Source organism: Sinocyclocheilus anshuiensis, unplaced genomic scaffold (genome assembly GCF_001515605.1).
Source record: "Sinocyclocheilus anshuiensis isolate Anshui unplaced genomic scaffold, SAMN03320099.WGS_v1.1 scaffold553, whole genome shotgun sequence".
In the NCBI taxonomy this organism is placed as follows: Eukaryota; Metazoa; Chordata; class Actinopteri; order Cypriniformes; family Cyprinidae; genus Sinocyclocheilus; species Sinocyclocheilus anshuiensis.
Window position 1 is genome coordinate 2,822,249 of NW_015539821.1, and position 22,461 is coordinate 2,844,709.

Sequence of the window (22,461 nt, forward strand, 5' to 3'; positions counted from 1 at the left end):
TATATATGACAGTACAGACATTGTAACAAAATATTCTACAGCAGTGGTTAATAGGGTTGATGTGTTCTGACATGCAGAACATACAATAAAACAAATGTAATAGAATAGCATAAAATGAAATACAAATAAAAACAAAATAAACATTCAACAAGACATTTATAAACAGTGGGAATATTCTTCTATATGGATATACACAGCTGTTTCTCTCTCTCTATTCTCAAACCTTCAATTCCAGCTCACCACAGGAAGCGTAGAAATAGCACTTTATTATGTGATTGACTCCATCCTGATGTTAGGAGCGCAGCAGCAGGTTGGCACAGACAAAGTTTCATTTTCACTCCAAGTAAGTGGGATTTGTAGTGTCATAACATGTTTTGAGTGTTTCCTCACCAAACTGAAAACCATTGTCTCACCCTCTGGGTATCTCTCGCTCCGCACACAAACAAAGCACACTTACAAAAACAGCAAATGGCTCAAACACCTCTGAGGAATGAATCACAGAGCTGATAATTGCTGCTACAGATGCCATCGCAAACAGAAGATCGCTTGGAAATGGATCCACCGCTGTGGCATCAGATTAGCTTTTGGAGAACATTCTTTTAAGAGCATTTCATCCTCTCACAGATAGGCAAATGAATGAGTTGTGCTTTAGAGAAGGCTTTGCTCATAAATATTAATGCATTTATGTGTTTTGGTACATCTATTTGTGTAAGCCTTCCAAAACGTCCAAAACCTAGACAGTATTTTAAGACATCATAGGTGCGCTGACAATAAAATTGGTCTCAAGAGGTCTAAAATACTTCTTATTTGGCCATAATCAAAGGCAGCACTACAGGTATTCTTTGCAGAGAAGACAATCCCAGAATGCATTGTGATGAATCAATACTTAAAAATGATTGATTTTTAAATATATTTGTTAACTATGACATACTATTTTACTACATTTTTGTTTATGAAGTATTTTAATGCTCAATAGACTGTCATATTGTTAGCTTAGCAACATGCTAATGCCAATATCAACTGGAATTAGTTGTCTCCTGTGCACTATTTGTATGGTGCACAAAGTTGCTTCCTGCAGAAAGTGTGTAGTTATGAGATTTACTTGCTCACTAGGTTTTGGAACAGAAATAAATGTTTCATAATTAATACTCATGAGCTATGACTTCACAATAGTAGGATTCATTATTCTGCCACCTGTAGGTCCCAGTGAATGATAACAATGTTACTTCTATATTTGATCGTCAAATGAATTTGGCTGAGCACATTCAACCGACAGGCCCCCTCCCTGAATCTGTTCTGCTGCAGTAATCAGTCTCCATTATGATCTTATCAGCTGCTCTTGAATAGTTATGTATACAGTCCTCTGCCACAAAGTAATGACCAAAGAAGAATTATTTAGGCCTTGGGGTTTCAAGCTCAATGAGGCGTCACAGCATTTCGTCTTGGGTCACTGACTTTTACGGTTTCAGATACGACTGGATGATTATATTGAAGCATGTGGATCATTTTGACTGTTTTGTTTGTTCTACCTATAGATATACAGCCATATGTGAGCACAGCGGAAAGAAAGAGCCATGCACTGCAGGTTTATATCATATTTAATAATAAAAGTTCTGCAGCAAAGTGTATCGGAGAATTCAGTGGAGGAGACTTCAGTCCAAATGTGCTTAAGTTTATCACATCCATCTGTGTGCTGTATAATTCCCTCAGTATTGATGTTTAGTACTTCTACCAAGGTCACAGAAAGAGTGAAATAATTTGAGAAGAACAAGAGATGGAGAGGAGAGTTGAGCTAGTTTAATAAGAGACAGGACAACAGAAGAATGGAAAAGGAAAAAGAAAACAAAGATAAAAATAGAGAGTAGCAACCTTTTCCTTCCAATAAGTAGGTTTTCTCTCTCTTTTGCTCTCTCTGGAAAGGTTAGGTTGACCCACTGAGACTCTACAGTGTCATACAAATTATACCACTGTAAAACTCCATCATCCTTGACTGTTGATAGTTCTTTGTTTTTTTTTTGGTGAACCACGTAAAGGTTTTGTATTCTAGCATGAAAAGGACACTTTACAATCCAATCAAGTTTTTATTCTTTTCATATATCCTGTTTACCTTTAAAAAAAAAAAGGCTGGAGCCCTGCATGCTGAAGAAAAACTAGATATTGTGGCCACAAATTAAGAATTCATTCCCACGATTTATTAATTTGTGGCCACATTTCATTACTTTGTTCCCTTGTTTTAGTTAAATCGTGGCCACATTGTACTGATTTGTTCCCTCATTTTAGTTAAACCCTGGCCATGTTGTATTAATTAATTTCCTGGTTTTACTTTATTCGTGGCCATTATTCATTCCCTCATTTTAATGAAATCATGGCTATGTTTCCTCATTTTAATTGAGTTAAATAATGGGCAATGAGGGAACTAATTAATAAGTCATGGGAACAAATTCTTTGTGTCCAAAATGTCCTATTTCCCCCAATCTGCAGGGCATCATTTTATGAAAATAAAATGGGTTTGTGAAAGCTGCTTCAGTTTGACTATACCTGTGCACTGCAAATCAAAAATCATTCTGATTTTAAGCTCTTTATCTTTTTGTAGTTATTCCTTACTAAGTACTCAGTGCTTTATTGAAATAATTTATTGATAATTGATGTTTTCATCAAACAAGCCAACATTTTTTTTAAGGCACAGGGTGCTGACTAGATGCCACAGTGTTTCTTCAGAGTGTATCCTAATTGATTCGGCCCTTTAAGAGCGGACAACATGTTTAAGTCTTTCAAATTTGCAGATGTTGTGATCCGTGCTGATTACTGCTAAGCGGTTTAAAGCCCTGCCGAGCACAGCTGAATTGCAGCAGAGAGATGGGGGGTGGGAAGGATGAGGACGGGGTGTGCTGTCAGACCATTGTGCTGACTTAGACAGGAAATGAGAGTGTGTCGACCTACAGACGAGATCTGGACTGGGGACAGCAGGGTGAGGCTAGGGCATGGACAGCAGCAGAGGGGAATCCTTGTTACATAATGATATACACTCTTATGTGAACCTGATGGATGCCCATAGGAAAGAAATGTCACAGATGATATTTAATATTTCAGTTGTTTCTCACATGTGCTTAGACTGTCAGAAGAGCTCTCAATAATGTCTGAAACTGTGCTCAGATGTGACTGCAGACTTTTGAGATGAACTCAATATGAACCTTTCTCAAAGGCCAAATGATCTATCCACATTTATTTTATATCTCTATTTTATATAAGGTGGCAGAAATTTTGGAAACTTTCCAGGATTTTGGGGAATTTTTTGGAAAGTTTTCAGGAAGTGACAGACAACATAACTGCAGTGTGCACTTAAAATAAACAGAACATTATTGTGCATTGATGTGAATGCTATAGTTATAGTTATTGTTATGATAACCGTTTTTGATGTGAACAGGCCTTTACTGTATTTAGACAATTGCCTTGTTTTTTCTTCTAGGGAATTTTAGGGGAAACATCTGAGATATTTAAATGAAGAATAACCAATAAAATGTTCCTTTGATTGTTCAGCTAAAGGTCTGAAAATGTGAGATTCAACTGTAGAGATCTGTATTTTTTCCCTCCCATTGTTAATCACAACATCCCTTGCACACCTGATATTGTGTGCATTACTATCATATCTAATACATTTTTTCCTGAATAATGATTGGACAACAGTGGGTATTCTTGTTTGGTATCTTAGAAAGTGTCATGTTCATGCCTGTTCCCCCTTTCCTGCGATACTCTTTTCTTCTTTCCATTACGAAAATTATAGACTGAATTTGGGTACAGCAAGATCAGCATATGTGTAATGTGTGTGTGCATATCCACCCTTATTAATCTCTGTTTCGATGGATGTTACTGGTTGGATGGCCTCTGCCGACCTTGAACTGAAACGACTGAATAAAACGGACTGTCCCTCTATTTCTCAGAAGGCAGGGCTTAAGAGGAAGGCTTGATTAGATATGTACTGCAGACTGGTGCAGTTGTCCTGGGTCAGGCATGAAGGATTCAAAGACAGGCAGGGTCACGCTTTATGAAACGCACTGTGTGGCTCAGTAGCTCAGATTTATGAGGGATGTGCATGGATTTCAAATATGAATGAGTGTGTAATGAAGGTATTTAATATGTAGTGATATAGAAAATAACAGGCTGCACAATTTGAGCTATCATTCACTTTGCCTTGACTTATACACCCCTATACATGGAGAATGCCTTGCGTTTATGACCAGTTCAGGAGGTAGAGAGAGACGTCATGCCCATTGGATGTCATGCGAGTACATGTACGTCTGTCATTGTTCATTTACACCAGAAAAGTTGTGTAAGTGCCTTGTCTTTTCAAAGTGTCTGCGCTGATACTGCTCTCTGTGTTACATACTGTGTGTGCATTTTTTTATTCCATTTAATCATTTTATTAAGCCAGTTTAAACCTGGTTAATGCAGAGTTAGACAAGAGTTTGATGGATGAATGGAAGGAAGATGTCTCAGCACCCTATAATTATTTCTGTCCCCATGGAAATGTGCATTGACGTACTAATGTAATGAATGAAAGTTTTGTTTTAGGGCAGCTTTGATAACTTAATATGACTTAAAAATTTACTAGCACAACTACAATGATGCCACCACCAGCCAGTTTGAGCTTTTATGGCCTTCAAAAACGCTTGTGTAATTTTAAGACCCTTGCACCAGGTAAAAACATAAGCAATATTTCAGCAGCCAGATGTTTGTACTTGAACCCACTGTGGCTGATATGATGAAATTGAAAAAAAAAAAAACACTTACTATATAATAAAAGCAATACTACTTTTTTTAACATGCTTAAAAGAACTGACTTGTAAGAGTCATTAATATGTGATTTAGACTATTTATAGATTGCAAGCTCACAACTCAAAATATAAGTTATAAAATTTTAGTTCAGACTTTAAATTCTGATAGAATTTAAATATTTAAATTCTAGCCATTGTAAAATAGCAATATAACAATTAATCAAAAATACAGTAAAAAAAAGTAATATCAGGACTATTTGATGAATAGCTCAACAGCATTTATTTTAATTAGATATTTTGTAACAATGAATAACAATAATAATAATTAATATGATAAAACTTATAAAAATTTTATTATTATGATTTTAATTTTGATTAATAATATTATTCATATTAATGACACAAATGATTTATTAATTAAACATGGGTGTTATAAAATCACTGTAAATCACTGCGCTGTGTGGCTTATTCTTTCACTGTGCCGTTATGGATTCAGCAGCAAATAGTGGTGTAGGAAACACTGATTTGATATTGTGTTCATGAGACTAGTGCAGCTCTCTGGCCTGTGTTATTTATGCATTTAGTGTTTGAGATTTGACTCATTCGCCCTGGGTAGCTTCTCACTCTTTTTCTCTTTCACACTGTCTTAAGGTCTTCTGTAATTTTGTTCCTGCTCAAACTAGGTCTTTTGTTCCTTTTTTTTTTTTTACAATGCATTGCCTAAACAGAAGAGGCAGCATGTAGGTACCCCGACACAACACAACACACACGCCTGAAATGGCTGCATGATTCACCTCTTCTCTCTTCATTTGTCCTTTATTTTGATTTTCTTCTTTTTTTCTCTCTTGTACCACAAAATGATGTTGATATGAGAAAATTGTGTGCTAACAACATTTTCTTTTTGGCATCTTTTGACGTTTTCTGATTTGTTTTCTCATGTTTATTAAACATGCACTTGCAATATGCTTTTACTGTTTCCATTGAATACTTTGTTTTATTTTGTTTGGTATGCATCTTGGAAGAATATTTTAATATAACTTTTTTCTGTGTGATCTTTTATTTATTTATTATTAAACAATATGTTTTGATATTTTATGGTGTTTTTATTTAATTTACTGTATTGTGTTCATCAGATACTTTCTTGCACCTTTAGCTTGACTGACGGCCCATCTTGTTCATCATTTGTTTTTATTTTTCTCTCTACCTCCTTTTTTCTCTTCCCTGCACCCTTGTCAGACTGCATGGTGTCCTGATATCAGGTGCAAAAGTATTACAGTGACAATTTAATCTATTTCCTCTTTCTATCTCTCTCTCTCAAGGGGATGTGCTTTTTCAGATGGCGGAGGTTCACCGACAGATCCAGATGCAGCTAGAGGACATGGTGAGTATCATTAACTTGATGAAGATCGTATTGCCTCATAGGCTCACATTTTCTCATTACATTTTCTCACAACATGACTGAGTCAATCAGGCTGTATCTAAGAAGCTCCATTAACCTCCAGGGTAAGGAAATGGAAGGGAGTGTGGCATCTCAAAAGGTCACATCGACTCAGATGCTTCCATATATATACACATGAAGGGCAATAGTCCACGGTCACATGCGTAAACACACCACCTCAGACAGAGCACAGACTTTCCTGTGCTGTGTGACACAGCTGTAGATGTTAAAGTTAAACAAACCGTATCTGAGTCCTTCTGAAAATGATAACAGGGTAGAAACTGGAGTAAACGTCTGTTAGCGAGTACATTATGGATAGGACATCAGTTTTAGTTCTGTAAGGTTATTTTGGCTAGTGTTAGCGACACTAGTTTGGTGTGTGAAATGTGTAATCAAATGCAGAATTCATTTGTCATATAAGAGGAAAATTGCTGGTCTGTTGTACTGTACTGCTTGTGTTTATAATATAAACTGTGTTTGTCTACTGTAATTTTCAGCTGAAATCATTCCACAATGAACTGCTCACAGAACTGGAAAAAAAAGTGGAATTGGATGTTCGCTACTTAAATGTAAGTTTATAAACATACACAGACATTTAAGTTGTGATCACATTTGCAACATTCTGCCAAAATTTCATGGACGAAAAAAAGGCTGTTGTCTGTTGCCAATAGTGTAGTGATATATATATATATATATATATATATATACATGAAATTCCTGATCACAACCTTCACAAAGGCATGTTAACTTTTTCTTTCACCTGACTCAGTGAACTAAGCACTGTCTGTGTCTTGTTTCTTTATTTAATTGAAACACATACAGTCACTTGCAAAAACATAACTAGATTTATTGTTTTTTACTTAATTGGCCTTATCCACCCACAAATAACATGTCTTTTAAAGGCAATAATTGAGTTTACTGCATGTAATGAAAGCAAGAGTATTAGCAGCATTACACCAACGTCTTCTAAAAGGCTCTTCTCAGCTGTATGAGGGGAAAGTGTTTTTTTTTTTTTTTTTACTTGAGATAAATCTTTTTACAAGCATGAAAGATCAGCTGTGCATCTGAAATGAGACTTTCAGCTTCACAGATTGAGAACTGGATCTCTATCAGGCTTGTTTGTAAATGCATTAGATTGACCCTCAGCTTCTTGGCAAGAAATCAAAGCCACATTTATTCGGTCACTCATTTCCAGCATTGACAGAAATAATGAACTACGCTCCCATGCTTTCCATTCCACACATAGTAAGGATGGAAAATAAACTGCGTCAGGCTCAGTCAAATGTAGCAGAAGGCTTTGGCAGTGAAGACTAGTGAAAACAAAGATGTATGGTCTGAAACACAATGAATTCATCAAGCAGTGGGTTCTGGGAAGACACTTTAAGGACAATAAAAGACCTGATTGGGCTGACTCAGCCAAGTTCCCATTAGTAAAGAACATGTGTTGACCTTCATGTCTTTTAGATGCTGGGTTCAGGTCAGTTAAGCATTGTTAAGAAACAGTCGATTCACAATGGGCACACTTTTAACATTTATTCTAAGCTTTAAAGCTCAGGATGTGCTGAGAATAAAGAAATCAAGCATACTACGAGAGAGCCCAATCTCATTCTGTTCTCGTTGGCATTTAGCCACCTGAGGTCTTTCTGGAATAGATGCTTAATAACATTTTTTGAAATACAACCATTAAGTTCCCCGTCTTGTCCATTTGGATATTGTTAGGGGTTGATTGTGATGAGAGCGGTGTTATTTCGTCTGGCAGGCAGCTCTGAAGAAATATCAGATGGAACACAAAAGCAAAGGAGAGAGTCTGGAGAAGTGCCAGGCCGAACTGAAGAAACTGCGCAGGAAGAGTCAGGGCAGCAAGAACCCCTCCAAATATGGAGACAAGGAGATGCAGGTGAGTCAGTGCTCTTCAAATTTCAGCAAACGACACTTACTTTTAAGTACTTTCTTTTTGGTGGACTAGTTACACCAAAAATTAGAATTCTGTCACCATTTATTCAGCCTCATATCATTCCAAACATGTAAATCCTTCTTTTGTGTAACACAAATGAAGATGTTTTGAAGAACGTAGTTGTTCGCTTTTTGCCAAAGACCCAAACAACTTTTATTTTGGTCTGTTTCTCATTCAAAACTCTATCATATGACTTTAGAAGACCTGAAATATAACAAATTAGTTGTATTGACCACGTTTATGATACTTAAATGATGCATTGCATCCTTTTTGAAGCTTGAATGCTCTAGTCTTCATTAATTATAATTGCTTGGAAAAGAGTGTCCAGTCTTTTCAATGTAATTATAAGTATCAATCTTCATATTTTCTCTTTTTTTTGTTGCATGGAAGAAAGTAATACAGATTTGGAACAACGTGAGGCTGAGTAAATGATGAGAGAATTTATTTTTGGATGAACTATTTCTTTAAAATTTCTCTCAGTGTACAAAAGACAAGCATAAATCAATTCAAGTCTTGAAAATGTAATGTCTGTGCATTCTGAGTTTGGCAATTCGTGACATCCAACTGAAACTTCATGCTGGGATGAAATATTGTGGGAATTCTATAAATCTGTTTCTGTAAGTAATCTCTATAAATCCGACTCTTTCTCTCTTCTTCACAGTTTGAACATACAGCTTTGAACACACTTGAGAGAGAATGAGAAAATTAAACATGAGCATGTATGTTAAAACTTTATCAAAATGTGTGTTCACATTTTTACATTGGCTACAGTGCTGATGGCAATTCACACAAGATTTCCCAACATAATTTTGCTTTGCTACAATTACAGTGATTTATAACAAAAAAATGATTGACAGGCAAAAGATTAATTAAATAAAATGAAAAAACTTGCAGACAATTTGGTTATTCACAAGCTTTATTCAGTCTATAAAAATCTTTACAAGAATTTTTCACAGATTATGGATCTAAAGGGTTTATAAATGTTTTCATTATCTTATTTTTTGATAAAGTTATATTTTTATAATCTGATATGCTGTTGCTCTTTTCATGCTCCTGCTTTGCACTGAATCAGACAATAAGCTGTGAACACAGAAAAAATTATTCCAGTTTTAGTCTGTTTGGCTCTTTAGGTGCTAAAGAAAATCCCACTCTGTTTGGCTGAAGTCCTTTCATACAATATTGTACTTGTTTTGAGTGGGTTTCATTGTGTGTGGTGTCCTTGTGCTTTTGTTCATCGAGGCCTTGTTGTACGGGGGTTGAATTGTCGGGATCGCTGTTTGTTTTGAACGTACGCCTCTCACTACCGTCGTCACAAGGTGCGAGGTCAGGGGGAAGTGGGAGTGTTGTGCTGTGGGCTGACCTCCTCATAGTGGCGTAGGAACACACTGTTGCGTAAAACGCTGTGGGCTCTGCTTGCTTGTTAAACACACCCCACAGGTGTGTATAAAAGAAAACACAGAAAGGTGAGTGGGTTGTTTTAAATGAATTACGTGAACTTCCTGGGTTTAACAATAATTGTAGGACGATCAGAGTGAACCAAACATCAGAGATGATTGATTTGTTATACTGTATCAGGGTTGGCCAAAATCCATAATTTAAAACTTTGCTTCCTTTGAATTGGTTAGTGTAAATTTGAATTCAATTGTCTATGCTCAACGGGAAGTTGAATTTGAGTTGTGAAATTTAAATTGGAACGACAGGAAAATAAATTTATTGAACTGTAATTCAAATAAATTAATTTAAAGAATTTCTGTAACTGAAAGAAAGGAAGCTGCTTCATGTTGAGTGGCTCCAATTTGAAAACTGGAAAATTACATTTAGGAAAAAAACATTTTGGCTGGTGTTCTTTCACCAGCTAATTTAGTGATATTTTGTTTTTATTCACATAAAATATAATAAAACATTAGATTATAGGCAGTTATAGGCATTTCTTTGAATTGAATTTCCATTTAAATTCTGCTGGCTTAAACCATCATGTTCTGTATATGCTGTTTTATGTTGCAAATCTTGGCCTTCCGTAGACCTCAATGGATTCAGTGCCAAGCAGAAACAGAGGCTCTGATGTTCTTATTTTCTTGACTTATGATCAAAGGCTAAACGTTTGATAAAGTATGCAGCTCTGATGTAAGAAGTGCATTTATAAAAGAAATGGAAATCACATTCTGATTGTTTAGCTTGTGCCTCACCCCTCTGTGTGGCACAGGGCTTCAGGTAAAAAAAAAATCGATATTTGTAGCTGTAAGTTAAAACGTCTCTGGTCTCAGCTCATTGTTTTATTTTTTTTTTAGCAGTTTACTAGTTGTGAAAGCTGAGATTTACCCCTGAGAAAACACTGTGGTTCCCTACATGTGGCAACTCTCTCATGAGAATTCTTAAATGTCAGTTTTCTATAAATGTGATTTTTTTTCTGTAATAGCTTTTGTCAATTATTTATAGGTGTGTGTATGTGTTAATTCACTGACACTTAGCAGCTCAGTTTGAACCATGGATGAATTTTACATGTGGGGCTCATGGTCCCTGCTGTGCATCATGCTGTGGAGACTGAGAGTCTGGTTTCAGAGATGGAATGAACGGAACAATGCAAAACTCACTACACCAAGCTGTGGAGAATGTCTTTCAAAGGTGTGAATAGTGGTACCATACCGGTTATTGACCTATTTTAGAGATTTTTTATGGATAATTTTTTGGAGATATTGAACATATATTGGCCGATATTGGATATTTAATTGTACATGGTAATTTCCCATATTTTTCATTTAGATAAAGTGAGCTTTAGATCAAAGCAAAGGTAAAACTAATATTTAAAAATACTTTAAAAAATAATTAAAAAATTAAATCAATGCAACATTTTTCATACTCTATAATGTTATATTGCAACAATTTCACAATTGTTAAACCATAGCATGTTTAGTTTTATATAATAAACACTGTTGTTTCAGTTTCCTCTCTGATTACTAGAGAGAAACGCAGGTCTGTTCCAGATCCCCCGTGCCAATATTAATACTGTGACCAGTGTAATGCACTCATTTCTCTATTTTTTTCCCCTGAGGAATCAATGCACAGAAATGATGCCGCATTCTAGTCATATCCTACATTCATATTCAGCATGTGGTAAAATGAGGTCAACCGGAGGGCAGGCAGATTGATTTGAACTGGAGTGTCACTTATGATTTCAGGCTGCAGTAGTGTAGGATATGGACCCACGTTACATCATCTTTGTACGTGCACGTGTGTACATTAGTATTCCCCTTGGGTACCAAACTAAAGACATGTAGTGCAGAAATTTGAACCTATTTATCCCTACCCCACCACACTGAGCCAAATGGCTACATACTGCAGCAAACAAACATTATGACGCTGTTTAACAACTCTAGAGCATAAACCTGTTGAATGCAGCATTTTTAGCCTGACAGTGTTTACTGTCATATGTTCATGTCAGCCACTTCACAAGTGGTAGTTAACGTCATGCTAATCATGCTGCCTGTCTATTACCTGAATCACTGGGAGATTGTAAATATAGATGTTGAGTTTTTTGCCATGCTCCTGTACTTGTAATGTCTGATGGTACAAATATAGTTCATGCAGTTCAGTCATTTAAATAAATCATTGCTGAACCTCTATTGCCTCAGGCCAAATTGCAGTAAGTATCTATCAAAGCTGACAGAAAAAACATTGGTTTTCATCCATTTTGCTTAACAACTAGGTAAAATAAAGTGAATTACTGCCAGCATTAACTATTAAATGAGCAGACTAACAAGTGTAGGGTCATTTTGGTAACTGTAAGATGCAGAAATATGATACATTTGAGTATTGCCTGTGTGAAGACATTTTTGTACTTGTACCTACCTGGCAACAGACTTGCGCTGGTTCTGCGTCTAAAGTTGTGTAAGTGCACTCGCTGGACCTCAAAGTTTAATCTTAGCATTGTACATGAATTGTACATGTAAATGTTCTCTTCGTGACTCAGACACTGAAAGAACATTTAATAGGAGCAGAAAAGCAGTCTTGACCATGGGTCATTAAATACAAAGAAGATCCTGTAGTATAGTGCTGTCATTATCTGGAAAGAAAAAGACAGACCATAATATCTGATCCATTAGCGCACAAAACATGCAGTCTATACGCGGATGTGGTCTACGACGACATGTTCAAGTTGAAAAATATTGAGATTTGAATGTTGTAAATTACTGCTGCTTACATATATCATTCAAAAGTTAAGGGTTGGTTAGATGTTTTAATATTTTTGAAAGAAGTCTCTTATGCTCATTAAGACTACATTTATTTGACTGCAATACATTAAATCAATTCATTATTGCTTTCTATTTTAATGTATTGTAAAATGTAATTTATTCCTGTGATGCAAAGCTGAATTTTCAGCAGCCATTACTCCAGTCTTCAGTGTCACATGATCCTTCAGAAATCATTCTAGTATGCTGATTTGGTGACCGATTTCTTATTAACAGTATTTAAAACAGTTGTGCTACTTAATATTTTTTGTGGAAATTGTGACTTTTTTTAAAGGATTCTTTATATTCTGTAGAAATGTTTAGCAATGTAGAGGTCTTTAACAAAATCAAAGTCACCTTTGATCAATTTAATGCATCCTTGTTGAATAAAAGTATTCATTTCTTACTAGATAAAAATCTTACTGGCTGCAAACTTTTGAACTGTAGTGAACAGTATATGCTAGTTTGCCTCCAAAAAGTAATTGAGTTATTCTTTAAGAGTGTTTACACTTGAAAACTGAACTCCAAAAGGAAGAGAAATGCCTTCAAAATGGCTTTCTTGCAAAGTATGTAGTTTCTAATTTTGTCAGATCCTGGAGAGAACAGAGATTACTTGAGAAGTGTAACCACCGTGCTTTGCCCTCAGTGTTTTCTTTCCTGTCACCTACATTTTTTTGCTGAGCAATTCCCTGGTCACTTTAAATAAAGTTACAAGTCAAAAGCAGATGTCTTTCAAGCTTGATAAAGTGATGTGACTCACTCTTTGGAGTAGATGCTATGTGCAGAAATATTTAGCATTCAGCTGTTTTTGTGTGCCGAGCATGCTACCTGTCAGCAGTGTGACCAAACTCCCACTCATGATCAGAGAGAATCCTGGAAATGCTACATTTTACATCTAGTGTTTTACCTACAGGCTGATTACATCTAAACTAGCTTGACAACTCAGTACCTACTTTTATATTTGACACTACAACATCTGTTTCCTAGTCAAAGCTGAGGTGTTGTATCTCTTTTCATTTCCTCTCTTTCATCTCTCATGTTCTTTCGCACATTAGTTTAATGCTAAAGCATTACAGACAAGTCTATCTGATGTACATTAGAGCAACAAAACCTACATAACTGTGTTTTGGTGCTGGTGTCATAGACCAGATGTGTACCAAATGAGTTTTAAACACTGGATGAGGCATTGCTTTATTCATTTCAGCTGTGCAAGGCACTAAACCCATGAAACTCAAAGATTGAGAGTCTGTGTGAACATTGTTCACATTCATACGTCACTATGTATGAACCCATAACACATTTTTGCATGATGCAATGGCCTTTTCTAACTTCAGACTAATAATAGACTTGCAAACAGTGATTGTTCATTAACACTTGGTGGGAAGGAATCAGCATAACTCTGTGATATCACAATATCTACACAGGTTGAATAACCTTATGAAGGGTGTCACTGTGTGTGCGCAGTTTGGATTGCATCCAGTTCCTGCAAGGTGTATGTCCTTGTTAGATGTTGTTTTGGCTGTGGCGCGATCTTTACCGAGGCAGCAGCCTTGGTAATTTATATGTTGGGATACTTGAGTTTTATTTTATTTTTATTTATATTTGTTAGGCCAGTTAAATTCAGCCCTCACCAGCTTTGCGTGCTATGGATTATTGAGTTTTAGCATTCCCATTTGCTTCCGTACAATGAGAGTAACAGCAAGCCTACATGGTTGTCATTTGAAATGTGCGGTTCTCCTAGCATGGCCTTCATTACATCAGGCTGCGTTAAACTGGGGCATTGTTTGTCATTTTTTTTATGTCTGCTTCATGCCACCTTCCCTGTCCCTCAGTACGTCGAGACCATCAGCAGCAAACAAAATGAGCTGGATAACTACATCGCTGAGAGCTACAAGAATGCCCTGTCCGAAGAGAGACGGAGGTATTGCTTCCTTGTTGACCGTCAGTGTGCAGTGGCCAAAACGAGCAACACCTACTACACCAAGGTGAGAATTCATGTCATGCTGAAGAAAATTTGGGTTGCAGAAACACTGAAATTCAGTTAATTTAAATAAAACTTGTGTTAAGCATGCATTTTAGCCATTATTTGCACATTTACAGTAAATGTGTTAAAGACAACATGAAATGCCATTTACAACACATTTAGCTTCCGCAATGTGACATATTTTGAAGTGAAGCTAGTAATTAGTAAGGTTAATTTGATTTAATCAATATTTGGTTGGGTCATTTGGTCAGTTAAACTGATAAAGCCTCTTTTATGTCAACGTGACCGTGGTTACATTAGAAAATTTTACAAGACAAAGACATCTAAAAAAGTATACAAGTTCAATTTTGATTACATGTTGTCTTTAACCTTCAGTCATGTAGTGTATTAATACAGATCATATAATATATTAATTATAAGTATCCATTTTGCTAAGTAAATACTCCTAACAACTCCATACTCTGTGTTCAGTTGTTTCTGCTCCCAAATCCCATTTAGTCAAGTCATTCATTTCATTTCGGTGCTGATCATTCCACCATGCTTGCTAGAGAATGTGCTATACTGTATGTTTTGGGAAAGTTTCTTAGATTGTGTCAAAAAGACACTCATGCCAGTGCCGTAAAATTGGGTTTTGTTTACAATGCAAAATGATTTATAATCAAAACTACATTTTATTGCTTACTAATTGTATCAAGGGGATTTGATCAAGGTGGTGCTGCCCATATATCAAACACAAGGGTGAAGGATGATTATTATTTTTAGAACATTACATTCACACTGAACAAAAATAGAGTAGAGATCTGGTGATATCTGTTGGATTCACCAGCATGCAGAAGAACGCCATTCATTCCCACGTAAGCGAGATTCACTCCTCTACTGTGACGCTCACGATTTCAGAATCGGTGATAGACAGAGTGTTGGGAGCAACGATGGCAAGAGAAGGAGAAGAAAAAGGGAGGGCCAGGCAGAGAGTGGCCCACTTTTACAAGAACAGACTGTTCAGACGATAATCACTGTTTTCATGTATGTGTGTAGGAAGATTCATACTGAAGAAATTTCTCTGCAGGCAACTCCAGAAACATTTTAGACAAAGACAAAGAGGCATTACCTAACAGGGGAAGATTATATTGGAGTCTATTCTACGAAGTACTACTTTATTATCCACTTTTGTGAGAACAGGAAGAGCAAAGTGACGTGAACTAAACTGACCATCTGCCAGAGTTTGTCATGGCTGGATCTTAACACCGTCGCCCACACCAGTCATGGTACTTGATACTTACTCACTCGTCTGCAACTGAGGGCAGAAGGAACAAAGAGAGTATAAAAACTCTCTCATGCTCAGATGACTAAGAGATTTTACCACTGGGAAGAAAATTGAAAAGAAACATCTTAAACATGTAATGAAATTTGCACACAGGGTTCACAGATTTCTTGGGAACTAGTAGGCAGTTAGGTAGTGGTCTCTGAATTGCATTTGTGTGATGCCTTTTCACACAAATGCAATTCTGAGACCACTACTAACTGCCTATTAGCAAGATTTAGCATATGCTTTTATCCAAAGTAATAATAGTTACTGTACACTTATTTCAGGGTCATTCCCCTTGGATCAACTTGGGATCAAGTGCTTTACTCTTTGAGGGGTTTGAACTAGCAACATGCCAGTTAACAGCCCTAAGCTTTACCCAATATACTACATGGTGATCAATGACCAAAGCTGACCCAAAAATGAAACTGGCATTCACATATGTCCTTCCAGACTTGTATGATTTTAACATGGAACACAAAAAAGGATGAGATCAGCATATTTTGCAGCATAGTTACTCTTTTTTTTTTTGGCTCAGTATTTCAAGTCTTCTTAGGCTGGTTATTTTGGTTTTAATAGTTATTCACATACTGTATTCAGAGCTCTCAAATATCATTTGCTCTTCCACATTCTTGTTTAGCATCTTTGATAAACATGTCTTTAAGTATCATTTTTGAATGTAAATGAATGAGATTTAAGAGCTACAACAGAGACAAGACTTGAAGGGTCTTTATTAGTATTTCATTAGTGTCAAAAATGAAACTGACATTCACATATGTCCTTCCAGACTTGTATGATTTTAACATGGAACACAAAAAGGATGAGATCAGCATATTTTGCAGCATAGTTACTCTTTTTTTTTTTGGCTCAGTATTTCAAGTCTTCTTAGGCTGGTTATTTTGGTTTTAATAGTTATTCACATACTGTATTCAGAGCTCTCAAATATCATTTGCTCTTCCACATTCTTGTTTAGCATCTTTGATAAACATGTCTTTAAGTATCATTTTTGAATGTAAATGAATGAGATTTAAGAGCTACAACAGAGACAAGACTTGTAGGGTCTTTATTAGTATTTCATTAGTGTTCCACCAAGGAACAACATGCGAGTAAGTAAATGACAGAACTTTCATTTTGAGGTAAACTGTCCTTTTAAAACAATGTTAAAATCGCAAATGCTTCATCTTGGCAGTAGTTTAATGAGCTGTGACTACTGAATCTTATGACTTTACACATGATCTGTCCTGCTACTCTTCAAACTTTTGGATCAGCATTTAACGTCCGGATGAAACGGAAACTGCGCTCATCATTTCATTTTCTATTTCCATTTATAATAAGCACTGTAATATTGCATAAAAAATAAGAATTGTCCATTTTAATTTCATGGTGACTAGGATCTGCCAATTTGCACTCCTGAAGAGTGTTTTTATGAACCCAGTGAGGTCGTGCCAAAGTCCACAGGTGCTCAGACAGGCAGGCAGGTGATAATTGCTTTGGGTGGGGTGGTATGTGGTTGTGACTTAGAAAAAGACCGTAGGGGCACAGTAGACAGGGTACTGACCTGTGTCAGCCAAATACAGACTATAGAGGTATTATGAGTACAGAGCGAAGGAGAGTGAGAAAAAAAAGATTAGATGAAAGGCATTGACATGTTACAAGGCTGTAGGCATTTAGAAGACTTTTCACCCAGTGTAGTGTGTAGTACGTTTAACACTCTTATGTTAAAGGAACTTTGCACTGAACCAAAATTTGGTGGATGATGCAGGTAGATTTAAAACACTAAAATGCCGCAACACAAATTGATTAACTTTTCATTTGTCACATCTCTCTGAAATTTGGGTCTTCAGAGTTTTAAATAAGCATTCATGTACCACTCAAACAGATGATCTGAATTACAGAAAAGTGTCCAAAGATAAAGTTGCACTTCCTGTGCTCTACATTCGGAGGTCTCTAGGCGTTCCTCATCTCTCTTACTGCTACTGGTCGTAGAGCTCAGCCAGGCTCACTGCCTGTGCATAAGGCAGTGTAATGAGGCTATTTCAGGCTTCAACCAACAGGGAGGGGAGGTTGTCAGGATAGAGAGGGATGTCTCTGAGCTTCAGAGGAACGCGAGGTGAGGAGGGATCACTTTATCGTATTCCCTCTCCCTATCAGTCCATCAATTGAAGAGCTCACCCCTGAAACCTCTGCTGTGCAGGAACTAAGTTTTTCACAGAGAGGGCCTGTATTTGGTCTGTTATGCTTGATTTGCCCACATGGGTTTTCTAGACTAATCTAAATTATTCTCTCACAGGTGTGTAATGCTTGCATCACTCATGCTGAGTGCTAATACTAGTTGTGGCGCTGTTTGTTTGTTTTTAGGGCAGAGACTTGCTGACGCAAAAGATACCATTGTGGCAACAAGCATGTGCCGACCCAAATAAACTCCCAGAGCGGGCGATGCTTCTGGCTCAGCAAATGGGCTCAGGAGTGACAGGGACGCTGGGTCCCAGTGTCCACCACACCTCTAAATCTAGCCTGACCATCTCAGACCCCATCCCTGGGGCCAAGCCACTTCCTGTGCCCCCTGAGCTCGCAGTTCTCATGGGGAACCAACAGATGGTGAGTTAGAAACCTAGTCTGACCCAAATAAAAAAAAGTGTGAGCCACAAAATGATACAGTGTCTCAACTGCAACTAGATAATTTGTAAATGGTTGCATTAATGATGTGTATAATTAAGTCCTGAGGGTGTTTGGGAGAGTGGGGGCACGCACTCACGGCCATAGGAATGAGAGAGTTCTCAAATTCAGTATAGATGAAGTCATTAAAATACTGTTCCATAATGATCACAATGCTGTGAAAAGAATAATCAGAAACCTGCTGGCATTTACAGCTCTCTTTAGTTTACAGTTTATCAGAGTGCAGTAACATCTCCTGCGGCACAGCTGACAAAACGGTGTAAAAGACATGGGTTAAAAAAAGCTGCATCTTATAAGGGAGGACATTCATTTAAATCCCATTTGGGAGTATTGCGACTGTCGTGTTTGTTGTTGTTGTTTTAAGAGATTGGAGAAAAAAATATATGTATTCAAGTATACATGGAAACTAGGTGTCTTAATTGTTCCTAAAAAATGTGACTTGTATCTTGCAGAGGATGATGGGAGCAGATAGTGTTCCCATGGTGAATGGCTCAGGGGTCCATGGCGGAGAAGACTACCAACGCTGGATGGAGACCAGAGCCGCACATGAGAAACCAGCCCACAGACACGGCGTAGAGACCTTCTCCAACACCCTGCCTGTCCGCAAGGTTGCGCCTGTAAAGCCCAAGAACACTCTGGGTAAGTTAAAGGGATAGTTCACCTAAAAATGAAAATTCTGTAGTTAATTACTCACCCTCATGTCATTCCAAACCCGTAAGACCTTTGTTCATCGTCAGAAGACAAATTAAGATATTTTTTTTATCTGAGAGCTTTCTGACCCTGCATATCCAGCAAGGTAACTACCACGTTCAAGGACCAGAAAGGTAACAAGAACATCGACAAAATAGTCCATGTGACATCAGTGGTTCAACTGTAATTTTACGAAGCTACGAGAATACTTTGTGCGCAAAGAAAACAAAAATAACAACTTTTATTCAACAATTCTTCCCTTCCTTGTCAGTGTCTGCCGCCATTCACAAGAGTACCATAACGCATGCGTGTGTATTCCTCTGCTTGTAAACAAGACGCAGCCCATGCGTGTTTTATGTCAGCAGCACCACACGTATGTGTCGTGGTAAAAAATGTTTGGATGAACTATCCCTTTAAGGAACTTCAGTTCGATAATGCACACAGTAACTCCGATCACGACATTTGGAAGTATTCAGTGCTGTTTATTCAATACCCAGCATCTCTATATGACTTAATAATCTGTCGTCTTTATTTACAGCTGTGTCAGTTTCTGTGCACCTGTGCTTTTCTCTCTCTCTCCTTGAGAAAGTAGTGAGTGGACAATAACAGGGCAAACACTGCTGGAAATGAAAACAGGGCAGAGCAGGTGGGAATAGAGAGGACAGCTTTTAAAATGGAGAGAAAGTAGGTGAAGGGTATAATTTCACTTTGAGGGAAGTATTTTTAAGAAGCAGCGGAAACGAGCGCTCTTAATCAGTGTTGTACATGACCTTTAGGTGGAATTTTAAATGTGTTCCTGAACCTACCGAGCTGCCTTGTTGCCTACTTAGGCAGCATCGTAACTGAAATAAAATCTCATAAGTGACCGTTTTGAAGGAAGCGACTCAAGTTGTCCTTCTCACATGCAGCAAACAAACGTTTTGACTTAACGGTTTACAATAGTTTGATGTTAGTATGTTAAAACAAATATTCCAAATGCAAAAATACAACAAATATATACACAAATATTAGGTAAAAGTTCATTTTTAATCTATTGGATTGTACGATATGTACTGAATGAAATGTACATTTATTTATAAACTGTTTTTCTTTTCGCATAATTATAAAAAATTGCTCAGTATGGATTTCTAATCTCTAACCCCAGCAGAGACACAAACCCTACCCAGGTCAAGCTCGATGGCAGCTGGGCTGGAGAGAAATGGACGGACACGCGTTCAGGCCCTCTTCTCCCATGCCGCCGGGGACAACAGCACACTCCTCAGCTTTACGGAAGGAGACATCATCACACTGTTAGTGCCTGAAGCCCGGGACGGCTGGCACTACGGTGAAAACGAGAAAAACAGAATGTACGTATCTTGTGGTTAACTTCACAATAAAATTTACTCATGCATAGGGTGTGTACAGAAAAACAAGAAGATTTTTAATTATGAAAATAAGTTTAAGAGATTTGATGAACCAGAGAATCAGCTTCAAATTCTACGTTGTATGTGTTCTTTCAGGAGAGGCTGGTTCCCGTTCTCCTATACCCGCATGATTCCTGAACCAGACAGCAATAAACTCCATGTTAGGTGAGTCTGTCTGAATATTAATGAGTTTTACAAAAGCCCTTTCAATGTTTAAATACCATGAATGTTTAAATCATGACTTGTGTAACACCATAAAGCATACAATTGAGAAAGGCTTGATGCGTGTGCATAAAAGACGTTAATGTTGACATGACCAATCAAAACTGACCTTGTTTACTTTATTCGTGCGCATTCATAGTTTTGTTGTGATTGATTCATCGGTGCATATTATTCCAAAGAAAAAATATCCTCGTAACCTTTAATTGAAAATATAGGGTCTTGCTCTTTCTCTGACACGATTTTCATTTTTACTGGTATCACTTGGATAATGTTAGCCATTGTCATAATGCATAATTAGCTATTTAGGCATTATTTTAGCAATTGTGCATTACGTTTGGCTCCATTCTACTATACAATGCCCAATTTCTTGATCCAATCATTCCATTTATTTTAGGGATAAAATAAAGTCCTGGACTACATTTTTCAGAAATGCCACGTTAGAGAAATAATATGAGCAGCAAACATCAAGTTGACTTTAATGGTGTGTATATGTGTGTTTGTAGTTTGCAGCATAGCAGGAGCAGCAGCACAGGAAATCTTCTGGAGAGAGACATGGTTTTGCCAACACCTGATTACGGCATGCCCACACGCTTCCTAACCCAGCAGCAGAGCACACCACACAGCCGACAGAGACCATACAGCATGGCAATGCCAGGATTCTCACAAGTAGGCTATGTGCACACACACACACACACACACACACACACACTTCCTGTCTATTCTCAGTGCAGTGTCATTCTACATCCAGCACACACAGATTAACCTTGACAGTAGTATGCAGATATTAGTATAGCATTCTATAAAAATGTTAATAGTACTAAAGCATTAAATCACCTTACGCAGGCATTTATCAGACATGCTGAAATATAGCGGGGCGAAAGTTCGATTAGAGCAGCCCAATCTCCAGCTAACCGCATAGAGGACGTTAAAGGACATTACCCTAAACCGGGATCAGTTTTTGCCTGTGACCGTGTGTTATTTTAGCAGCCTGAGCCCACTTTAGAAAAGACCTGTCCTGTTTGATTAAACTTCCCTTTGCGAGGCCATTTTGAGAGATTTACAAATAGATGGGTTTGGAGTGGGAACAAAGAGAAATGACTGCAATGAGAGAGAGTGTGTGTCTGTGGAGGTCTTCACTTCAAAATTAAATACATTTTCATACAGGTACAGATATATACTGTATACACAGCAAAACATGTTTGTGTACTATACTTCACTGAAATAATTACACTTGCAATGACATTACAGACTTAAATATATATGAATAAGCATGCAAATACTTTTGGAGCAGCATTGAAATACATCAGAAGTAGGGCTTTGTTATGTAACAAAGCCAGCAACAAACATCTCTCATCATTACCCCAGGGTCCCCATTTTAGTGCATTCAGTATTTATTGAGTTTTGCTTAAGTCAATGCTCAGTTAGTTCAACTTCTTGCCATTGTTCCTGTTCAGGATGCACTGCACTCAATAACCTCCTTTTTTATTCCTGGTTACAATAAAGATGCTTTAGCTATCATCAATACTGCAGTTCATAAGTGTTATGCATTCTTCTACTGCCGTCTACTGGACATTTGTGGAAAAGCAGATGACTAAAAGATGTTCTCTTTTCCTTCACAGCAAGGGTTGGAGGAGTACCAGCCTCGATTCCAAACGAGGTAAGACCTAAGTTTTCACTTACTCATATGCCCCCTGAACAGACACAATATTTAAAAAGAGTTTTAGTTTGTCTATAAGTTCTTTCTTTGTTTCTTTTAATTTGAATTATTCCTCTCTGTTTTTGTTTGAATACAA

At 37.3% G+C, this 22,461-nt stretch overlaps 1 protein-coding gene across 8 annotated transcripts in view; it reads left to right on the plus strand.

Annotated features, from left to right (window-relative positions):
- The window catches only part of LOC107684102 (brain-specific angiogenesis inhibitor 1-associated protein 2-like), a 51,878-nt gene that overhangs the window by 24,043 nt on the left and 5,374 nt on the right, over positions 1–22,461 (plus strand). For 5 of the 8 annotated variants that reach the window (XM_016480297.1, XM_016480299.1, XM_016480302.1 and 2 more), the window contains 11 exons: positions 5,501–5,512; positions 6,092–6,153; positions 6,708–6,779; positions 7,970–8,107; positions 14,223–14,375; positions 18,036–18,275; positions 18,806–18,992; positions 20,188–20,389; positions 20,543–20,611; positions 21,172–21,334; positions 22,288–22,325. In XM_016480297.1, coding sequence (XP_016335783.1) covers positions 5,501–5,512; positions 6,092–6,153; positions 6,708–6,779; positions 7,970–8,107; positions 14,223–14,375; positions 18,036–18,275; positions 18,806–18,992; positions 20,188–20,389; positions 20,543–20,611; positions 21,172–21,334; positions 22,288–22,325 — 1,336 coding nt within the window. The remainder of the gene's footprint in view (positions 1–5,500; positions 5,513–6,091; positions 6,154–6,707; positions 6,780–7,969; positions 8,108–14,222; positions 14,376–18,035; positions 18,276–18,805; positions 18,993–20,187; positions 20,390–20,542; positions 20,612–21,171; positions 21,335–22,287; positions 22,326–22,461) is intronic. The other 3 variants (XM_016480298.1, XM_016480303.1, XM_016480305.1) reach the window with 2 other exon arrangements.